The following is a 23,242-nucleotide window of genomic DNA, read 5'->3' on the forward strand; positions in this document are numbered from 1 at the left end:
ATTTGCAGTCAAAGTTTATACGTCAGTACACAGCTGGACAAAACTTGTAAGTTCTTTTTAACATTATTTTTTAGGAAACATGGGACCACTAGGTGGAAAGTTGCATATAACAAAAATAAAAATAAACACCTGAATGGTGGTAAGTTATATTTAATAACAATAACAAAGACTTTGATGGTGGCAAGCTACATTTAATAATATTAATAAACACATTTATAGTGGCATGGTACATTTAACAATACTATTAATAAACACCCTGATGGTAGTAAGTTACATTTAATAATAATAAACTCTTTGATGGTGGTAAGCTATACTTAATATAATGATAAACACCTTGATGATGGTAAGCTATATTTAATAATTATAACTAAAACATAAGAGTAAGCTAAAATAATAATACACCAATTGATGGTGGTCAGATACATTTAATAATAATATTAAACACAATGATGGTAAGATACATTTAAAGGCCTACTGAAATGAGTTTTTCTTATTTAAACGGGGATAGCAGGTCCATTCTGTGTCATACTTCATCATTTCACGATATTGCCATATTTTTGCTGAAAGGATTTAGTAGAGAACATCAACGATAAAGTTTGCGACTTTTGGTCGCTAATAAAAAAGTCTTGCCTGTACCGGAAGTAGCAGATGATGTGTGCGTGACGTCACGGGTTGTAGGGCTCCTCCCGTCCTCATATTGTTTATAATCATAGCCACCAGCAGCAAGAGCAATTCGGACCGAGAAAGCGACGATTTCCCCATTAATTTGATCAAGGATGAAAGATTTGTGGATGAGGAAAGTTAGAGTGAAGCACAAAAAAAAAAAAAGAAAAGACGACTGCTCCAGACGACGACAATGTGAGCGATTCAGATGTTATTAGACACATTTACTAGGATAATTATGGAAAATCCCTAATCTGTTTATTGTGTTAATAGGGTTTTAGTGAGATTATAAAGTCATACCTGAAAGTCGGAGGGCTGCGGTGAACGCCTGTGTCTCTGAGAGAAGCCAATGGAATGACGAAGATCATAGCTGCCTTTTTGACACCTGCAGTAGAAGGTCGCATAATCCACTCAAGTAAAATTTTCCCATCGAAAAACTTGCTGGTTGACGTAGAGAAACATGTTCGCTTGACCGCTCTGTGTTAAAGCTTCACAACAAACAACGAAACACCGGCTGTGTTTGTTTTGCTAACGGCAGCTGCAATCCACCGCTTTCCACCAACAGCATTCTTCTTTATAGTCTCCATTATTAATTGAACAAATTGCAAAAGATTCAGCAACACAGATGTTCAAAATACTGTGTAATTATGCGATGAAAAGAGACGACGTATAGCCGTGAGTGGTGCTTGGCTGAAATGTCCGCTCCAACCAATAACGTCACAAGCACGCGTCAACATAAGCGCCATCATTCCGTGACGTTTTCAACAGGATACGTCACGGGAAATTTAAAATTGCAATTTAGTAAACTAAACCGGCCGTATTGGCATGTGTTTCAATGTTAAGATTTCATCATTGATATATAAACTATCAGACTGCGTGTTTGGTAGTAATGGGTTTCAGTAGGCCTTTAATAATAATAAACATGACAGTGGCAGGCTACATTCCAATAAAATAATAATAAAAATACATTGATGTTGGGAAGTTACATTTGATTATATTAATAATAATTGTAATCACATTCATGGCAAGATATGTGTAGCCACAGCTGCTTGGAGGTAGGCTGAAAGAAACATGGCTGCCAGTTTGCGCCTACAGCCTCTGCGGCCACCACCAAACATTCATATGCATACACCAAACATTAATAATATACACAAAACATTATTCATATTCATACACCAAACATTATTTATATTCATACACCAGTGTGAGTGCCACTGGAGTCAAGGTGGGTGAAGTGTCTTGCCAAAGGACACAACAGCAGTGGCTGAAATGGTGATGGCTGGATTCGTACTAGAAACCCCTAAAGTTGGCCACAATATTTATTGATGTGCAATTTTTGCTGGCAGAGAATTAGAGTCCATTTTATTTGTATTGTTTACTTATTAGGACAATTAAAAGTTCTTAATATTCTAATTTCAAATAAAATGTTTATTGAGTTTGATAGAAAAACAAGCGTTATTATGCTTGATTAGGTGGGGGAATAATGCTGACAGTGTGGTTTATCTGCAATCATACTTGCATTATTATAATCAATAATACTATTACTGATATTGCTATTGACATTAGTGTTTATTTATAGCATGAGAATAATGCTAACATTATCTGCCATCAAATTATGATTATTATTGGTTTTGACATTAGTGCTTCATTGAGTGTGGGAATAATGCTGACATTGTGTTTTTCTGCAATAAATATTGCATTATTATAATTATTGAGATTGACATACATTTTTCATTTCGTGTGAGAAAAATGCTGACAGTGTGGTTTATCTGCAATCATTTGTGGGAGAAAATGTAGTCTTATCACGGCTTCTGGTCCCAGATGTGCACATGACCCACCATCTTTGTTCTTTAGGTGCCGCCGCCCTCCTTCTCTGCCACGCAGAAGATTGGACAGTCGTTCGCCATCACCTTTGCTGAAGAAGCCAATCAATCGCTCTCCTTCACCGATACAAAAGATTCAGAGTTATGGGCCTGCGTCCACAGAAAGAGACGGAAAGAGTCTGAGAGAGACGGACAAAGAGCGAGGGAGAGGGAAGGAACGCGTCGTCGTGAAAGACACTCGTCAACCCAGTAGATCTTCGTCCTCGTCTTCCTCGTCTTCTTCCAGCTCGTCCACATCCTCATCATCATCATCATCCTCCTCCTCCTCGTCCTCGTCTGGACACAGCAGAGAGAGAAGCGCTGTGGCCAAAGACAAGAAGAGCAAGCAGGATGACAAAAGTCGTAAAGACAAGATGCAAAAAAGTAGCTCCGCTTACTTGGCCGCTCCTTGCAAAGACTCAGCTGTGACCTCCATGTTGCCGCTTGGCAGCCAATCAGAGCGCAAGGATTCCTCTCGCTCTCTGGACAGGAAGCCATCGCCACCTGCGTCCCGCCAGTCTCAGGAGGAAGTGCGACTTAAGCGTGTCGTCAACGGCAAGGAGGCCAAGACTGACAAGAAAGGAAGCAGCAGCTCTAGCTCATCTTCATCCTCGTCCTCCTCGTCCTCGTCATCGTCCTCAGACAGCTCAGACTCTGAGGACCAACAAGCAAAAGGGTAAGCAGGAAACAGGAAGTGACAAGTGTATAGGGTAAGCAGGAAACTGGAAGTGACAAGTGTATAGGGTAAACAGGAAACTGGAAGTGACAGAGGTAATTCCAGCTCCAATAGCAGGAAACAGGAAGTGACAAGTGTATAGGGTAAGCAGGAAACTGGAAGTGACAAGTGTATAGGGTAAACAGGAAACTGGAAGTGACAGAGGTAAAGGGCAAGCTGGAAACAGGAAGTGACTAAGGTAAAGGGTAAGCAGACAACCAAAAGTAACAAATGTAAGGGGTGAGCAAAATAACAGGAAGTGACAAGGGAAATAGTAAGCAAGAAACAGGAAGTGACAAAGTTAAGGGGTAAACAGGAAGTGACTAGGGAAAGAGTAAACAGGAAACAAGAAGTGACAAGGGAAAGTGTAAACAGAAAACAGGAAGTGACAGGCTGCTGGTTTAATGTTATTTTTTTTTTTTCCAGGAAAAAAAAAGCTGAGCGTTCACGCTCTCCATCAGGCGGTGATAAAAACGAGAAGAAGAAAAGGTAAGAATGAACAGATAATGTGTATCTGGATTCACACCAGCATGTAATGTAACTCCAAAATATTAAAAAAACTTAATGAGCGGCATCACAAAAATTGAGGGGTTTTTTTACAACAAAATTCATACTGCCTTGTTAGCAAGATGGCTGTCACCTCAATTTTAGCTGTGCTGGCTGTCACTCATCACTTGTCTGTCTTACATACAATTATGTCTGTAAACACTTATTTTCTAAACAAAAGCACGCACTTCTGTCAGGAAAAAAATGGTCCTACAGAACAGCAATCAATTTATCCAAAGTAATTTGGATTCTCAGTTGAGCAGCTGTGATAAATGTAATACTTATGTGAGTACACTGTAAAAAGTAGTGTACTACTGTACATCATCATTACAGTCATCGGACTCTTACTTAAAATAACGCTAACAATTGGGCTGGTTCACAACGAGTTGTGCTCAGTCGTTATGTAAACTTAGTCCCGCCCCTTCTGCCACGTACACAGCATGGTGCCTATTAAGAGTCAAGTGTCCACCTAAATACAGTGTACTGCATTTTGCTGTATTTTAAAGCGTGAACACACTTACGTCCTCAAAAAACTAGGTTTCCAATCCTGGTCTGTGCTTTAAAAAAAATACAATTATTAGTGAGTACTAAAGCAAAACTACGGATAAATGTACAAAGATAAGCCATGGAGCAGGTAAAACCTGAGATAAAACACAAATTGCAGCAGTTTGTTACCAAATTCAGTTATTAATCATATTAACTCAGCTAATATTTGGCATCAGGCCAAGCAGCTGTGTGTGAGTCTAGTATCAACATGTGATGTATTTGCATGTGCACAACTTGGTTAACTTATGAGGGAGTTTTCTGAGAATGGCAATGTGTTGTCTGAGTGACGTCCGCGAGTGAGTGGGCGAGTAGAGAGAGGGAGAGGTAGCGCATGCACTTCGCAGTAAAAAAAATAAGCGGGTCCAGTTGTGTCCTGCAAAACTAATAATAAAGAGACCGAAAAGCAAAGCTTAGCAGACACATTGTGAAGTGAATTGTGTTAATGCCAACGAAAACTTCGACCCTGAAGGGAACGTCTGCCCTGTGCTCCTTGATTACAGTCTGCACTGGAGCAGAACAGGTGTAACAACAGCATTAATACCTGTCACTCTTTATACTCCTTGTGCAGATTTGAATCTTCAATATTTCAATGTTGACCTAAGTTTCAAGCAAAGGTGGTAATACTAATCACCACATTTGGCGAGGCGTGTTTTAAAGCAACACTTGAAGCTTCCTTGTTTAAAGCCTCACCTTTACCGTTAGTTTTGAAGCCCGAATACCTCCATATTGTACTTCACCACCCTCTTTATTAACCAATAGAATAGTAGTTTTGTGCCATTCTTCCTCTCCAAGATGTTATTGCTTGTATGCACTTTTTGTGCCTGTTTTGACACTCAACATCATGCGCCTCAGCTCTGTAGTCACCCCGCCGCAGATGAAAGAACGGGATCAGTACTTTTCAAAGGCAGTACAGTACCGATTTCAATCAATTAGTATTGCGGTACACTATTAGTACTTATATACCGTACAACTCTAAGTACCAAACACATATATGCACTCAAAAAAACCGAACTATGATTACCGAACACACTTATGCACTCAAAAACCAAGTACATGTTCTGAACACTAACGCACTCAAAAAACAAGTATATGTACTGAACACACCTACAGTGGGGCAGAAAAGTATTTAGTCAGCCACCGATTGTGCAAGTTCACCCACTTAAAATGATGACAGAGGTCTGTAATTTTATCATAGGTACACTTCAACTGTGAGAGACAGAATGTGAAAAAAAATCCAGGAATTCACATTGTAGGAATTTTAAAGAATTTATTTGTAAATTATGGTGGAAAATAAGTATTTGGTCAACCATTCAAAGCTCTCATTGATGGAAGGAGGTTTTGGCTCAAAATCTCACGATACATGGCCCCATTCATTCTTTCCTTAACACGGATCAATCGTCCTGTCCCCTTAGCAGAAAAACAGCCCCAAAGCATGATGTTTCCACCCCCATGCTTCACAGTAGGTGTGGTGTTCTTGGGATGCAACTCAGTATTCTTCTTCCTCCAAACACGACGAGTTGAGTTTATACCAAAAAGTTATATTTTGGTTTCATCTGACCACATGACATTCTCCCAATCCTCTGCTGTATCATCCATGTATCCATTTTGGTATAAACTCAATTTGTCGTGTTTGGAGGAATAAGAATACTGAGTTGCATCCCAAGAACACCAAACCTACTGTGAAGCATGGGGGTGGAAACATCATGCTTTGGAGCTGTTTTTCTGCTAAGGGGACAGGACGATTGATCCGTGTTAAGGAAAGAATGAATGGGGCCATGTATCGTGAGATTTTGAGCCAAAACCTCCTTCCATCAGGGAGAGCTTTGAATGGTTGACTAAATACTTGTTTTCCACCATAATTTACAAATAAATTCTTTAAAATTTCTAAAATGTGAATTCCTGAATTTTTTTTTCACATTCTGTCTCTCACAGTTGAAGTGTACCTATGATGAAAATTACAGACCTCTGTCATCGTTTTAAGTTGGAGAACATGTACAATCGGTGGCTGACTAAATACTTTTTTGCCCCACTGTATGGACTCAAAAACCCAAGTATAGGTACCCAACACACTTGCGCACTCAAAAAAACAAATGATGTACTGAACAGACTTATGCACTCAAAAACCAGGTATATGTGCTGAACTCTAACGCACTCAAAAAAACAAGTATACGTACTGAACACATCTATGGACTAAAAAATGAGAGTATAAGTACCGAACACGCTTGTGCACTCAAACAAATATGTACAGAACACACTTATGCACTCAAAAACCAGGTATATGTGCTGAACTCTAACGCACTCAAAAAAACAAGTATACGTACTGAACACATCTATGGACTAAAAAACCCAAGTATAAGTACCGAACACGCTTGTGCACTCAGAAAGCAAATTCACGTACTGAACACACGTATGCACTCAAAAACCAAGTATATGTGGTGAACTCTAACGCACTCAAAAAACAAGTATACGTACTGAACACATCTATGGACTAAAAAACGCAAGTATAAGTACCGAACACACGTATGCACTCAAAAACCAAGTATTTGTACTTAACTAAAAAAAAAACAAATATACGTACAGAACACACCTATGGACTGAAAAACCTAAATATAAGGATTGAACACACTTGTGCACTCAAAACCAAGTATATGTACTGAACTCTAACGCACACAAAAAAACATGTATACGTACTGAACACATCTATGTACTCAAAACCCAAAGTATAAGTACCGAACATGCTTGTGCACTCAAAAAACAAATATACGTACTGAACACACTTATGCACTCAAAAACCAGGTATATGTACGAAGCACTCAAAACACAAGTATGCATACTGAACACACTTGTGCACTCAAAAAACCAAGTATACATACGGAACACATTTATGCACTCAAAAAAATAAGTGTAAATACCAAACACGCTTACTCACTCAAAAAAACAAGTACCAAACACCCTTATGCATTAAAAAAAAAAAAAGTACAAGTACTGAACACATTTACCAAAAACACATGTACACTAATTGAGACAGGAAGAGGAAGTCCTAAACAGGAAGTGCTGCCTGTGCTCTTCGTAACAACGCTTGTTTTCCGTCAGGCTGCCGGCAGACTCGCTGCGAGATTCGCGCTCGCTCAGCTACTCTCCGCCACGACACATGCGAGGAGACCACGCTTCCTCTCGCCGCAGGTCAGATGACAGTGTGCACCCACTCACCTGAGCATGAACTTTGACCTTTCAACATTTGTCTCCCCTCGCCGGCAGCAGACCGTCACCTGGCAGCACGTCCAGCAGCAGGCGGAAGTAATGAGAGCTTTTGAGTGGAGGAGGTTCACGTGTGGGTCATGTGACTTTGTTGTGTAGTGTAGATGTTCTTTCATGAAGTTTCCTCAGAAGAATAAAGATAATTGTACATTTTATTCTCAAGTCTCTTCAATGTCCACATTTAGCTTTCAAATGGGTCTCATGGTGACGTCTTAAAAAAAACATAAAAAATACACATTTGTCATAAAAACAGGTCAAAGAATTGAAATGAAAAGGTAAACAGATGCCGACGTATGACGTCATTGTCAGATTGGGAACACTGAAGGCTTCACTGTCGACTTTGGCGCCTCCTAGTGGCCACGATACGTATGACTTTAGCTTCCGTGTTCGGGATGTTATTTGACGCGGATCTCGAAGCAAAGGCAGTTGCAGGACTCGCACTCGGGAGGCTGACACGTGCACGCGCAATCCCACCTGCCACACTGAGATGAAAGAAGCATGAAGACACGTGACACCTGGCTCGTCTCACCAGGTGTGCGCGACTCACGGAGGGGGAGGCGCACATGTCCCTCAGACAAGAGCGCAGCGAGGGCAGGCGACAGTCACATGACTGCGCCACGTTGAAGCAAAGTTCCCACAGCGACCAGCTTGGACAGCCGCAGTCGCACGCCAGCGCATATCTCTCCTGCAACACAACGGCGCCATCATTATTTCATTAACACCTCCATATTCGTTTCATTACCACAGCCATGTTTTTTTGTTTCACAGCAAATACGGTATTTCCTAGTATGCGCCTGCCTTGAATTACTGCCGGGTCAATCTCGCTTCCCAAAATAATTAGCGCATGTTTAGTATTACCGCCTGGTCAAACTTGTGACATCACGAGTGACACTTCCCCTGTATCATTTTCAAAATGGAGGAGGCTGATTTAAATACCGGTAATTTGAAATCGCATAAAGGGAAGAAGATTAAGAGCTATTCAGTAGGATTTAAAGTCCAAGCTTACATCAGACTCAAATTTTTACTGCATGCCTTTGCTAAGTGCCGGAGTGAGAAGAGGTTTTAAATTAAATTCAAGGAAATATGGTATGTCTCCTGCAACAGAACACCGCCGCCATATTTATCTGTTTCATTAACGCCACCATGTTTGTTTGTTTCATTAACACGCCATATTTGTATCATAATGCGCCATGTTTGTTTGTTTCATTAACATCTCAATATTCGTTTCATTAACACCTCCATGTTTGTTTCATTGACGCCACCATGTTTGTTTGTTTCATTAACACGCCATGTTTTTTTTTTTCATTAACACCACCATATTTGCTTCATAATGTGCCATGTTTTTTTTTTCATTAACAACTCCATATTTGTTTCATTAAAGACACCCCCATGTTTGTTTGTTTCATTAACACACCATGTTTGTTTGTTTAATCCAAACCGCCTTGTTTGTTTGTTTCATTAACACCGCCATGTTTGTTTCAAAATGCGCCATGTTTGTTTGTTTCATTAACATCTCCATATTTGTTTCATTAACAACGCCACCCTGTTTGTTTCATTCACACTGCCATGTTTGTTTCATAATGCCGCCATGTTTGTTTGTTTCATTAACATCTCCATATTTGTTTCATTACTTCTGCCATGTTTGTTTCATTAACATCGCCATATTTGTTTCATTAACAAATCCATGTTTGTTTGTTTCATTAACACCGCCATATTTGTTTCATTAAAGGCCTACTGAAATGAGTTTTTGTTATTCAAATGGGGATAGCAGGTCCATTCTATGTGTCATATTTGATCATTTCGCGATATTGCCATATTTTTGCTGAAAGGATTTAGTTGAGAATATCGACGATAAAGTTCGCAACTTTTGGTTGCTGATAAAAAAAAAACCCTGCCTTTACCGGAAGTCGCAGACGATGACGTCACCCGTGTGAGGGCTCCTCACATCCTCACATTGTTTATAATGGGAGCCTCCAACAGCAAGAGCCATTCGGACCGAGAAAACGACAATTTCCCCATTAATTTGAGCGAAGATGAAAGATTTGTGAATGATGATATTGATAGTGAAGGACTAGAAAAAAAAAATTATAAAAAAATTAAGTTTAAAAAAAAAAAAAAAAGGCAATTGCATTGTGAGCGATTCAGATGTTTTTAGACACATTTAGTGGGATAATTCGGGGAAATACGGCGTGGCGCAGTGGGAGAGTGGCCGTGCGGAACCCGAGGGTCCCTGGTTCAAATCCCATCTAGTACCAACCTCGTCACGTCTGTTGTGTCCTGAGCAAGACACTTCACCCTTGCTCCTGATGGGTGCTGGTTAGCGCCTTGCACGGCAGCTCCCTCCATCAGTGTGTGAATGTGTGTGTGAATGGGTAAATGTGGAAGTAGTGTCAAAGCGCTTTGAGTACCTTGAAGGTAGAAAAGCGCTATACAAGTACAACCCATTTATCTTTCTTTTGTGTTGCTAGTGTTTTAGTGAGTTAAATAGTACCTGATAGTCGGAAGGGTGTGTCCACGGGTGTGTTGACGCCAGTGTCTGAGGGAAGTCACGGCAGCTGCATGGACGGTGCAAGCTCCGCAGATCTCCGGTAAGAGGCGACTTTTTACCACAATTTTCTCACCGAAACCTGCCGGTTGATAAGTGGTCGGGAACCATGTTCGCTTGACCGCTCTGATCCATAGTAAAGCTTCACCTACGGGAATTTTAAACAAGGAATCACCGTGTGTTTGCATGGCTAAAGGCTAAAGCTTCCCAACTGCCTCTTTCTACTTTGGCTTCTCCATTATTAATTGAACAAATTGCAAAACATACAGCAACACAGATGTCCAGAATACTGTGTAATTGCGCGATGAAAACAGACGACTTTTAGCCGCAAGTGGTGCTACGCTAATATGTCCCCTCCAACTCGAGACGTCACGCGCACGCGTCATCATTCCGCGACGTTTTCAACAAGAAACTCTCCGGGAAGTGTAAAATTGTAATTTAGTAAACTAAAAAGGTCGTATTGGCATGTGTTGCAATGTTAATATTTCAGATTGCGTGGTCGGTATTAGTGGGTTTCAGTAGGCCTTTAACAAATCAATTTTTTTTTTGTTTCATTAACACTGCCATGTTTGTTTGTTTCATTAACATCTCCATTTTTGTGTCATAAACACCGCCATGTTTGTTTGTTTGTTTCATTACCTCCGCCATGTTTGTTTGTTTCATTAACACCGCCATATTTGTTTCATTAACAAATCCATGTTTCTTTGTTTCATTACACCGCCATGTTTGTTTGTTTCATTAACATCTCCATATTTGTGTCATTACCTCCACCATGTTTGTTTGTTTCATAACGTTGCCATGTTTTTTTAGTTTCTTTACCACCGCCATGTTTGTTTGTTTCATTAACACCGCAAAGTTTGTTAGTCTGTAAGGCCAACCTTGAGGCAGAATCGTATCCAGAGTGCGAGCGCCAAGACAAGCATGTAAATCGAGACGCCGATGAAGATGACAGCAGGTAGTGGGATGGACAGCCCCCAGGCAGGAAGAACCTAAAGATGACAAACTTCATGACACAATCATGGAGGCTCAGGTAGACTTTTACATCAGCAAACTTTTCTTACGCTCATTTTCTGCCAGCACAAACGTCACATATCCTCCACGTCTGCAGGGAAACACACACATCTGTCAATTTTATTTCTACTTACTTTAGCAATGAAGTAACAAAACTGTTGGAATAAGTTAACTAACCAGTTTTTACCAGGTCGCCATTGTAAGTTAACTAACTGGTTTGTATTAAGTCACCATGGTACTAACCAGTTTGAGTAAGTTGACTAACCAGTTTGTATTAAGTCGTCATGGTACTAACCAGTTTTAATAAGTTAACTAAACAATTTATATTAGGTTGTCATGGTAGGTTAACTAACTAGTTTGAATAAGTCAATTGCCCAGTTTATATTACATTGTCACATTAAGTTAACTTATTCAAAGTGGTTAGTGAAGTTAACTAACCAGTTCATATTCCATTGTCATGGGAATGTAACTAACCAGTTGGAATAAGTTAACCAACCAGTTTACATCAGGTTAACTAAACAGTTTGTATGAAGTTGTCATGGTAAGTGAACAAACTAGTTTGATTATGTAAACTAACCCGTTTATATTAAGTAGTCGTAAGTTTACCAAACAGTTTTAATAAGTTATTTGACAAGTTTATATTGATTTGTCATGATAATTTAACTAACTAGTTTGAATATGTTAACTAATCATTTTTTTAAACTGTCATAATTTTACTAACCAGTTAATATAAGTAAATGAACCACTTTATATTAAGTTGTAATGCTAATTTAACTAGTTTGAATAGGTTAACTAACCAGTTTATATTAAGCTGCCATGATCAACTTGCTAGCCTGTTTGACTAAGTAACTAACCAGTCTAAATTATGTTATTGTGTTAAGTTAACTAACCAGGTAATTTTAAATTAGTTGGTATTGTTTTTTTATAGGAAGTTAACTAACCAGTTTGACTAAGTTAACTTACCTGTTTGTATTATGTTGTGGTAATGTAACTAACCTGTTTGAATAAGTTAATCAACAAGTGTGTCTTAGGTCGCCATGGTAAGTTAACTAACCAGTAACAATAAGTGAACTAACAAGTTTATATCAAGTCGACTAACTAGGTTCTATTAGGTTTTCATGGCAAGTTAACTAATCAGTTTGAATAATTTAATTAACCAGTTCATATTACATTGTCATGGTAAGTTAACTAACCAATTTGAATATGTTCATTAACCAGTTTATATTAGGTTATCAAGGTAAGTTAATTTACCAGATTGCAGTTTGAATCAGTTAACTAACCAGTCGTTTTCATGAATGATGTTTACCTTTTTCATAAATTATGTTTATTGTTTTCATAAATGTTCCTTTTCATAAATGAAAAACGATGTTCATCGTTTTCATAAATGATGTTAATTGTTAAATTTTTATGAATGGTCATCGTTTTCATAAACAATATTTTCGTAAATAATGTTCATTGTTTTTATAAATAATGTTCATTTTTTTTTCCTAAATTGTGTTTGTTTTCATAAATAACGTTAATCGTTTTCATTGATGAAAAACTATGTTAATCGTCTTTATGAATTATGTTCATCGTTTTCATGAAATATGTTAATCGTTTTCATGAATTATGTTAATCGTTTTCATAAATTAGATTTGTTTAATAAAAGTTTTTGTTTTCGTAAATTAAAAACGATGTTCGTTTTCATAACTGATGTTTTCATAAATGAAAAACAATGTTCATTGTTTTTATAAATGATGTTCATCATTTTCACAAATGATGTTCATCGTTTACATAAATAATGTTCATTTTCATGATGTTCATCGTTTTCATAATGTTTATTGTCTTCATAAATTGTGTTCATCGTTTTCATAAATAATGTTAATTGTTTCCATAAATAAAAAATGATATTCATTGTTTTCATAAACGATGTTAATTGTTTTCATGAATGAAAAGCGATGTTCATCGTTTTTATAAATGATGTTCATAGTTTTCATAACTGATGTTTTCATAAATGAAAAACGATGTTCATCGTTTTCACAAATGATGTTCAACGTTTACATAGATAATGTTCATCTTGATAAATAGTGTTCATAATTTTCATGAATAATGTTCATTGTCTTCACAAATTGTGTTCATTGTTTCATAACTAATGTTCATCGTTTTCATTAATAAAAAAATAAGTTCATCGTTTTCATAAATTATGTTAATTGTTGTTAATTTTTAATTGTTAATTGTTTCATGAATTATGTGTACCGTTTCATTAATGTTTGTTTTCATAAATGAAAAACGATGTTCAATGATTTCATGAATAATGTTCATTGTCTTCACAAATTGTGTTCATCGTTTTCATAACTAATGTTAATCGTTTTCATTAATAAAAAAAATACGTTCATCGTTTTCATAAATTATGTTAATTGTTGTTCATTTTTAATTGTTAATTGTTTTCATGAATTATGTTCACCGTTTCATAAATGTTTGTTTCCATAAATGAAAAACGATGTTCAATGTTTTCATAAATGATGTTCATTGTTTTCATGAACGAAAAACGACGTTCATCATTTCCATAAATGATGTTCATCGTTTCATAAATTATGTTCATTGTTTTCATAAATCATGTTCATCGCTTACATAACTGATGTTTTCATAAATGAAAAACGATGTTCATTGTTTTTATAAATGATGTTCATTGTTTTCACAAATGATGTTCAACGTTTACATAGATAACGTTCATTTTGTTAAATGATGTTCATCATTTTCATAAATAATGTTCATTGTCTTCACAAATTGTGTTCATCGTTTTCATAAAAAATGTTAATCATTTCATTAATAAAAAATATGTTCGTTTCATAAATGATGTTAATTGTTGTAAATTTTTAATTATTTTCATGAATTATGTTCACCGTTTCATAAATGTTTAGTTTTCATAAATGAAAAACGATGTTCATTGTTTTCATAAACGAAAAACGATGTTCATTGTTTTCATAAACGATGTTCATTGTTTTCATAAACGATGTTAATGGTTTTCACAAATGATGTTCATCGTTTACCTAAATGATGTTCATTGTTTTCGTAGTAAAGCGTTAATATGGTCCAGTTTGAGGTTCTGAGGATGCCATCGTTTGCCGAACTTCACCAGAACGAATCCGTTCGTTTGAAGGTTTTAAAGGCCTACTGAAATGAGATTTTCTTATTCAAATGGGGATAGCAGGTCCATGTTTTGGGTCATACGTGATCATTTCGCAATATTGCCATATTTTTGCTGAAAGGATTTAGTGGAGAACATCCACGATAAAGTTCGCAACTTTTGGTGTTAAGAGAAATACCCTGCCTCAACCGGAAGTCGCAGACGATGTCGTCACACGTGTGGGGGCTCCTCACATATTCACAGTTTTTAATGGGAGCCTCCAACAAAAAGTGCTATTCGGACGGAGAAAACGACATTTTCCCCCTTAATTTGAGCGAGGATGAAAGATTCGTGTTGGAGGATGTTGATAGCGACGGACTAGAAAAAAAAAAAAGATTTGAAAAAAAAATAAGTTAGAAAAAAAAAACGTGATTACATTGGGACGGATTCCGATGTTTTTAGAGATATTTACTAAGATAATTGTGGGAAATCCCTTATCTTTCTATTGTGTTGCTAGTGTTTTAGTGAGTTAAATAGTAGCTGATAGTCGGAGGTGTACGTCCACGGGTGTGTTGACGCCAATGTCTCAGGGGAGTCGACAGCAGCTTCATGGACGGCACAAGCTCAGCTTTTTTCCGATAAGAAGCGACTTTTTACCACAATTTTCTCACCGAAACCTGCTGGTTGACATTCCGTCGTGATTCATGTTTGCTTGACCGCGCTCTGATCTATAGTAAAGTTTCAGCTACGGGAATTTTAAACAATGAATCACCGTGGTTTTGTGTGGCTAAAGGCTAAAGCTTCCCAATTCCATCTTTCTACTGTGACTTCTCCAATATTTATTGAACAAATTGCAAAACATTCAGCAACACAGATCTCCAAAATACTGTGTATTATGCCGTTAAAGCCGACGACTTTTAGCTGTGTGTGTGTGCAGCGCTCATATTTCCTTAAAACCTGTGACGCCTTGCCTACACGTTTTCAAGACGAAACTCCCTTTAAACTTAAAATTGTAATTTAGGAAACCAAAAAGGCTGTATTGGCATGTGTTACAATGTTAATATTTCATCATTGATATATAAACTATCAGACTGCGTGGTGGGTATAGTAGTGGGTTTTAGTAGGCCTTTAAAGCACATGGCACTTATTATATATTCCTTTAGAAGGAGGAAAATATAAATATGAATATAAATGTATGATCTCAAAAAGGTTGATTATGTTTGCTCCTTAATATACTTTTCAATGTTCTAGTCCGACAAGATTTTCGGTACAATGGTTGGAATGTTTACCTTTTACCTAACTCCTAGGTTAAAAATAAATAAAAATTAAAAAATCCATCCCTCGCACCGAAAATCTGTCTGATGGGTTGCAGCTGAGATAGGCTCCAGCAAACCCCCCCCCCCGCGACCAAGAATGGGACAAGCGGTAGGAAATGGATGACTGGCTTGTGGGAAACAAATCTCAGACAGGTAAATGTAACACACCCCCTGTAGAACTGCGCTCACCTGGTATTGCAGGTTATGTGAGAAAGGCGACAAAGCACTCCGGAAATAAGACGCTAGTCCGTGTCCTTGTTGTGTGGCGGGAAACATTGACGTGAAACTTTAAAAGAAAGAAGAAAAAGTCAACCATCGTCATTTCAACGTGAAGCAGCTAGCTAGATAGCTTGTTACGTTAGCCTGCTCGTCACATTTCACGGCCACAAGTCATTTCACTGCTGGGTGCGCTTCCGGACGGGATTGAAAGATTCATCTAAAACGAGCCAACGAGACCACGTGTGTTTAACTTCACGTTAAAAAAAAAACTAAAAATGCATCGAAACCAGAAGAAGCAGCTCGCGTTTTGGCCGCCACAAAACAATATGGCGGCAGAAGTGTTGTCATAGAGACGGACGGGTCACGAGAAGGCTCCAAAAAAATTATTCGAAAGCATTTTGAACTAATTGATTGGACGATTTCCCTCTGAAAAACAATTGGTTTCAGTATATATGACGAAATGAACTGAATAAAGAAATTAAAGATTTGATATTGTCTTGTAGACCAGTGGTTCTCAACCTTTTTTCAGTGATGTACCCCCTGTGAACATTTTTTTAATTCAAGTACCCCCTGATCAGAGCATAGCATTTTTGGTTGAAAAAATAGATAAAGAAGTAAAATACAGCACTATGTCATCAGTTTCTGATTAATTTAATTGTATAACAGTGCAAAAATATTGGTCATTTGTAGTGGTCTTTCTTGAACTATTTGGAAAAAAGATATACAAATTACTATAATCTTGTTGAAAAATAAACAAGTGATTCAATTATAAAGATTTCTACACATAGAAGTAATCAACTTAAAGTGCCCTCTTTGGCGATTGTAATAGAGATCCATCTGGATTCATGAAATTAATTCTAAACATTCCTTCACAAAAAAATAAATCTTTAACATCAATATTTGTGGAACATGTCCACAAAAAATGTACTTGTCAACACTTCATATTGCATTGTTGCATTTCTTTTCACAGTTTATGAACTTAAATTCATATTTTGTTAAAGTATTATTCAATAAATATATTTATAAAGGATTTTTGAATTGTTGCTATTTTTAGAATATTTTAGAAAAAAGCTCACGTACCCCTTGGCTTACCTTCAAGTACCGCCAGGGGTACGCGTACCCCCATTTGAGAACCACTGTTGTAGACCATTGGTCCCCAAACACCGGCCTGGGGACTGGTACCGGGCCGCACAGAAACAATAATTGATTAATAAACTAACTTAACTTTCACCTGTCCCACTAAGCACAGTAAGCTTGTTAATAGATGTATATTACAACTCCTGTTATAGTACATGGGACAGTGCACATTAATGGACATGTATAATGTTAATGTGCCAGATTGTAGCCAAAGGAACATTTTTCATCCTCATTTATTGGCGGGATCTATCTGCCACATGTCGAAAGGTGGTTTGTGAAAATAATGCATACATTAAACCGGTTCCTGGGGGGAATAAGGTTGGGCAACCCTGTTGTAGACTATTGGGAAAAGTGCCAGCCCTGTGATCGATAGGTTGTGAGTTCAAACATGGGCTGGGTCATACTATCCATCCATCCATCCATTTTCTACCGCTTATTCCCTTTCGGGGTAGCAGGGGGCGCTAGCGCCTATCTCAGCTACTAAAGACTATAAAAATGGAACCTATCTATTACCTCCCTGCTTAGCACTCAGCATCAAGGGTTGGAATTGGGGGTTAAATCACCAAAAAGGATTCCCGGGCACAGCCACCGCTGCTGCTCACTGTTCCCGTCACCTTCCAGGGGGTGATGGGTCAAATGCAACTAGTGTGTGTGACAATCATTGGTACTTTAACTTTAAGTTTGCTATATTTTAGCTGCGTGTGTGATCGTCTTTTTAACTCTTAACTGTGGCCATTTATACTTTTAGTAAACTGTAGAAATGTAATAAACATTGTTGGATGCATTTGTAATATTTTGTCCAAAAGCACTAATTTTCATCTTTAAAAATCGAAGATGTGGTTTGACGTATGTTTCTTTAAATCCAGGCTATGATAGTTGAACACAGACATTAAGTAATTGATCAGAAACCACTGGTATTTAAGTATTCCTTATGTTAATGGTATCAACCTGACACACCTTTAGTGTCACAAGAGTCAACATAACTTGGGACAGATTCTACTAAGGCATGAAGACTAGTTTCAGGTAAGTACTAGAACTGAAGTCTTTACAAATAGTATTTCACTGCAGAAATGTTTAATGATTCTGGCGCCTACTCAAGCTTACTCCTTTGAGGAAAACATGTGGTACCAATATTAATTATCATCCAAAGAAATGTCACCTTTAACTGAAATATTTGGTAGTCACCTTTGACTGAAATATTTGGCAATTTAAAAAAAAAACGTAAATGTCAAAAATGGCTACATGTCATTGGGACTTTTTCAACAAGGACCATCCTGCCCACAGAACACCACTCAAAGGCAGATGGAGACTCATCGTTTATTGAAACACCTTAAAGTACAAAACAAAAAAAGTTACGAGTAGTGCCTCTTACTGAGGCAGAGACCTAAAAAGGAACAAAATAAAAGCAACAAGGAAGGAGGAAATGTGTAGCCATCATCACCATTCATCCCTGATGTCACACTGAACCATGGTGTGTCTACGCCAGATCACTTCTGCCCCCTGGTGGTAAAGGGTGGCAGTGGTGTTACAGAGTCCCATGTTAGAGGTCAAGGTTCCCCTTAGCTAGGAGATGGTGGGCAGCATGGTAGGAGGGGGACTGGGGGAAGCAAGAGGAACAGCAGCACATAGAGGGATGGGGAGTGATGGTCTTCCAGGTGCAGGGGCTGCCGCTCGTCTCTAGAAGCCGTGGACTTTGAGCTGCTCTTCCTTTGCCAAGTCAATCTGCACAGAAAGAAACACGATCAGAATCTATGGCTGCATCAGTGTGTGAATGGGTAAATGTGGAAGTAATGTCAAAGCGCTTTGAGTACCTTGAAGGTAGAAAAGCGCTATACAAGTACAACCCATTTATCATTTATTTATTTATCATTTGTAGACCCATACTGACACCGATGAGCTCACCTCAACAAGGAACTGGCAGATATTCTTGCGCTGGTCTCCCTGCAGTTGGATCACTTCACCATACTCTGGGTGCTCGATCACTGTCCCATTGCAGGCAAACTTCTATGGGTGACAAAAACAAAGCCATGAAACGGCAACACAACCAAACGAGGAGCGTGAACGGACCTTTTTGAAGGCTTTGACTAGCTTCTTCTTATCATAGTCTGCGGCGATGCCCTGGACAGTTGTGAGGGTCTTTCTGCCGTTCCGCTGTTGAATTCTTATGTGGATGGAGTCCTCTGTCCCAACTGGGATGCGGTCATCACCCTTAGTTGCATCAGCAAAGGGGTCTAAAAAGACAGTGACAGACCTTAGCTCAGTGGTTCTTAACCTTGTTGGAGGTACTGAACCCCACCAGGTCATATGTGCATTCACCGAACCCTTCTTTAATGGAAAAATATATATATATTTTTTTCAAATTCAAGTCAAAGTTTTTTTTTTTGTTTTTTTTTTACCGGTGGACAAAATGAGTCATGCGCAAAAACCTTGTTCAAAGAACAAAACCAACAGTGCATGAACTCACAACAAATTACACACCTGCAATTCAGTGTGACTTCTGCTGTGGCCGTATCCATAAAACGCCGATATGGAGAAGTTTTTATTTGCATGATGAGTCGGGTGTGTCTCGACCTCCGCGGCGGAGGGTCCGTCGAACCCTTGAAGCCAACTCACCGAACCCCTAGGGTTCGATCGAACCCAGGTTAAGAACCACTGCCTTAGCTTCACAATTATATTTATAAATATATTAATTTTGAGCAAAAGGTCAGAGGTGCCAACTTGGACTTTGTCGCTAAATCCGGCGACTTTTGTGTAAATAGATTATGAGCGACCAATCTAGCAACTCATTTTGATGTTATTGTGAGGCTTTCCTCGTGTCTTCGGGCCTTTTCTTGTGTCCGTGACACAGTTCGCAGTGTAAAAAACTCAATGCGGAAATAATTATTGCTTCAAAACTTAAGGTGTGTGCAGTCACATGACCCAAACTTGACACTTAATTTGGTGCCATGGCGACAGGACAGATTGCTTGAGTCTTAATTTACAGCAAGTTGGTCTTAAGTATACACAGAATTTTAATTGGTGGTAAGAAATGTAGGAATTTTTAAACCAAGTATTTTCAATTACATAGTCAGCATAATTCGTTGTAAGAACTGTTAAAATAAAAAGAAAAAAATCAGTTACACCTCACTTACATAAACTCAAGTGTCTGAAAAAAATCGATCCCCATATTAAACACTCAAAAAACATCCAGGGCAAAAATGTATGCAAATGAGGCAATGACGTCTTCTGGCAACTTCTGTGACAGCCAATTGCTACTTCCCTTACTGAGGAGTTGGCAACGTTGCGCATGCGCATTCACTAGATGTGCTACAAAACAGCTTACTCAAGAGTAGCGAGCATTCTGGCCAGTAGCCACCGAATACTTTAACTATCGACCAGCGACCGCATAGGCAGACATGTTGTAACGAGCTGTTAATATACCGCGAGTAAACTTCCAACCAAAGCTAAAACTGGGTGAATTAAAACTCGCCGTGAATAACAAACCTACGAGCCGCCAGCTTCCTGAAGGCCTAATGGCGGCCTCATGACCCTAGCTAGGTTTGGCCGGCTACCCTGGAAAATCAGCCCTTGGCATCTCTCTTTCTGGACAAAACCAATATTCACCATTTCAGACAGTATAATGCTGATATTATAACTGGCAAAAAAAACTAACACCGGCTGATTAACCGTTAGCATTAGCTGTGCGAGCTATCGCCCTTCCCCCACCCTCTCGCGCACAAACGGTCAAATACTCACCAAAAGTTTGGAGGTTCTGAATAGCGGACATACGATAAGATTTGCTTTCCTTTCGGATAGTAACTTGGTTAGCGAGCTGTTCGTCGGCTAACTCAGACTTCTTTGTGCTAGAGTTTGGGGTTGAGACGGGACGACGTTCGGCGGCTTCGGCAAGCTGTCTCAAAATGGCGACCGTCGAGGGCGATGACAAGAAAACAAGCCTTTATAGCCCCGCCTACTGTTACGTCACCACACCCCTGACGTCACGTGGTGCGTGACTCATCAGTGCTTTGCTCTGTGAAACAGTAAACAACTCCTATTTCATCAATCATACATATGCATACACGCACTTTATATATAAATAATCATCCAACTTTCATCACTATCGTTACCACGGAGCAGATCTCCACTCAGTGCGCTCAATGTCTCCAAGCTATTTTGTTCATGAAATACACCCATCGTGTGGGTTTTGAGCACTTATACCAATAATAAAATAGTTATAAGCAGGTATTATACAAATACATGTATACCATTAGGACATCTGAAAAATATGAACATATGTAGTAGTTTATTAGTCTGGTTAAATATATTTCGGGAGAAAAAGTGTTTGAACCGTACTGACTTTAGTATATGAAAAGTACAGACTTTTAATGGTTGTTTTATTGGTCCTGAAAAAACATTTAAAAAGGTTATAAAATATTTTTTATTTGATTTAAGGAAATATGTATTTGATTAATGTACCAATCAGCAAGCATATTGACCTCCCATTGCAGTGATGTGTATATTTACTTATTTATGTAAACACATGAGTACCATACCTTAAAGAAATTGCTACATGAATCTGAATTTACAAAGTGGAAATTAATAATACACTCTTTGTTGTTCTTGACGTTTGTGGCTTTTGGGACTGTGCAGCAATGAGTGGTGCAACTTTTGGATGTGCCTCATGGGAGCCTTCGGGCCATGTTTGCACCGACACCATGCTACTGGCTCTGTGCTACACCGGAGTCGGCGTGAAGAGAACGAAGCTCGCGTTGAGCAGAGGGATTAACTGGCTTTACTGAGCTGAATGAGCATGAATCGGACACTTGAGTCTCCCTGGACGGATTACCGCTCATCCGCACAGACTGGACATTAGCTGGGGGCTAGTGGCGGCCTAGGACGGAGTCGGCTCTCTTGGTTGCTTTGTTGGGTCTTTTTCTGTTTCATCCCTCCAGCAGACGATGCCATGGAGCACTGTAGAGGCAAGCGCAGGGTATGTGCACATGGTTGTTGGAATTTTGTTTTTGTTTTGTCTCCAGGGTGCAATTGTATGTATGCAATACGTATTTATTGCTCAATTGTTGTTTTGCTCAATTTTTATAGCTGTATGTAGAAATGGCGCCGTTGAAGTCGCAACTGTTTACATCACCTCTGTGCTTTTTCAATGTAGTTTGTGTTATTTAATGTTTCCCTTTATGCGTACTTTTTGTATCTGCACTGCAACCACATCATTTCCCCTTAGTAGGATAAATAAAGTAAATTCCTTCATTCAAACCTTGAGTCTACACAAACATGGACAAGACTGTACGGTTAATGGATGTCCTGATCTTGCTGCCTGCAAAACAAGTTTACCTTCAGGTACTGATATAGTAACCTAACTTAACTATTTAAAAAAACTACAATGCACTACACTAAACTACAATACAACGAAAATAAACTGCAATGCAATACACTACAACAACAATAAACTAAAATACCCACTACAGCTACAATACACGACTACAAACACTACAATGCATTAACACACTACGCGAAACTACAACACTACTACAACTACGAATAAGTCCAACACTTTACTACAACTACAAAAGCAACAGTGCACTACACCTACAAAAAACTACAATACACTATTACAACTGCAATAAACTATGACACACTCCTATGACGACAAAACATTACTACACTTACAAGAAACTACAACACTACTACAACTAAAGTAAACTACAACACATTACTACAAAAAGACTACAGTACAATACACCTACAATACACTACAGTACACTATCACAACTACGATACACCTACAATAAATTACTATACACTCCTGCAGCGAGAAGAAAATAAAGTACCACAACTACAAAACATTACTACACCTACAAGAGACGACAAAAGACTGCATGACATTATTACAACTACATTACACTATTACAAATACAATACATCGTAATACACTACTACAATTACACCATCTACAATAATTACTATACTTACACTACTTACTACAACTACAGTACACCTAGAATAACTTACAGTACACTATTATAAATGCAATAAACTACACCTACATGAAACTACAATACACAATTACAAATACAATACACCGTAATACACTACTACGATTACAAAAACTACAATAATTCCTATACTTACAAAAAACAACTACAAAAAGGTCAGTACACTAGTACAAATTACAATGCGTCACTACACCTACAAAAACTACAGTACACTACACCTACAATAACTTACAGTACACTATTACAGCTGAAATAAACTACAATACACTATTACAAATACAATACACCGTAATACACTACTACAACTACAAAAACTAGAATAATTACT

The 23,242-nt window shown here is 38.3% G+C and overlaps 3 protein-coding genes across 7 annotated transcripts in view; 1 reads left to right on the top strand and 2 right to left on the bottom strand.

The window, feature by feature from the left end:
* Window positions 1–7,745, top strand: part of srrm2 (serine/arginine repetitive matrix 2) — a 20,222-nt gene extending 12,477 nt beyond the window's left edge. Inside the window, exons 11-14 of one of the 2 annotated variants that reach the window (XM_061905781.1) lie at window positions 2,518–3,201; window positions 3,667–3,729; window positions 7,426–7,515; window positions 7,591–7,745. In XM_061905781.1, coding sequence (XP_061761765.1) covers window positions 2,518–3,201; window positions 3,667–3,729; window positions 7,426–7,515; window positions 7,591–7,633 — 880 coding nt within the window. In that variant the 3' untranslated portion in view covers window positions 7,634–7,745. The remainder of the gene's footprint in view (window positions 1–2,517; window positions 3,202–3,666; window positions 3,730–7,425; window positions 7,516–7,590) is intronic. The other variant, XM_061905782.1, reaches the window with a different exon arrangement.
* On the bottom strand, window positions 7,725–16,160 carry si:ch211-198p11.6 (uncharacterized). Of its 4 annotated transcripts, XM_061905797.1 has the most exons (6): window positions 15,926–16,152; window positions 15,758–15,854; window positions 11,197–11,237; window positions 11,014–11,124; window positions 8,138–8,275; window positions 7,725–8,072 (listed from the first exon to the last, which is right to left on the bottom strand). In XM_061905797.1, the coding sequence occupies exons 3-6, from the start codon at window positions 11,200–11,202 to the stop codon at window positions 7,986–7,988; spliced, it is 342 nt and encodes a 113-aa protein (XP_061761781.1). In that variant the 5' UTR covers window positions 11,203–11,237; window positions 15,758–15,854; window positions 15,926–16,152; the 3' UTR covers window positions 7,725–7,985. The 4 variants fall into 4 exon arrangements, with proteins under 4 accessions (XP_061761781.1, XP_061761782.1, XP_061761783.1 ...); XM_061905798.1 differs by having other exon boundaries at window positions 15,758–16,152; XM_061905799.1 differs by lacking the exons at window positions 11,014–11,124; window positions 11,197–11,237 and having other exon boundaries at window positions 15,926–16,157.
* A 2,067-nt stretch (window positions 16,161–18,227) lies between these two features.
* On the bottom strand, window positions 18,228–20,845 carry LOC133556147 (eukaryotic translation initiation factor 1). Its single transcript, XM_061905796.1, has 4 exons — window positions 20,660–20,845; window positions 18,992–19,155; window positions 18,827–18,928; window positions 18,228–18,646 (listed from the first exon to the last, which is right to left on the bottom strand). The coding sequence occupies exons 1-4, from the start codon at window positions 20,688–20,690 to the stop codon at window positions 18,602–18,604; spliced, it is 342 nt and encodes a 113-aa protein (XP_061761780.1). The 5' UTR covers window positions 20,691–20,845; the 3' UTR covers window positions 18,228–18,601.
* Window positions 20,846–23,242: the final 2,397 nt, after the last annotated feature.

The sequence above is a fragment of the Nerophis ophidion genome, linkage group LG07 (genome assembly GCF_033978795.1).
Source record: "Nerophis ophidion isolate RoL-2023_Sa linkage group LG07, RoL_Noph_v1.0, whole genome shotgun sequence".
Lineage (NCBI taxonomy): Eukaryota > Metazoa > Chordata > Actinopteri > Syngnathiformes > Syngnathidae > Nerophis > Nerophis ophidion.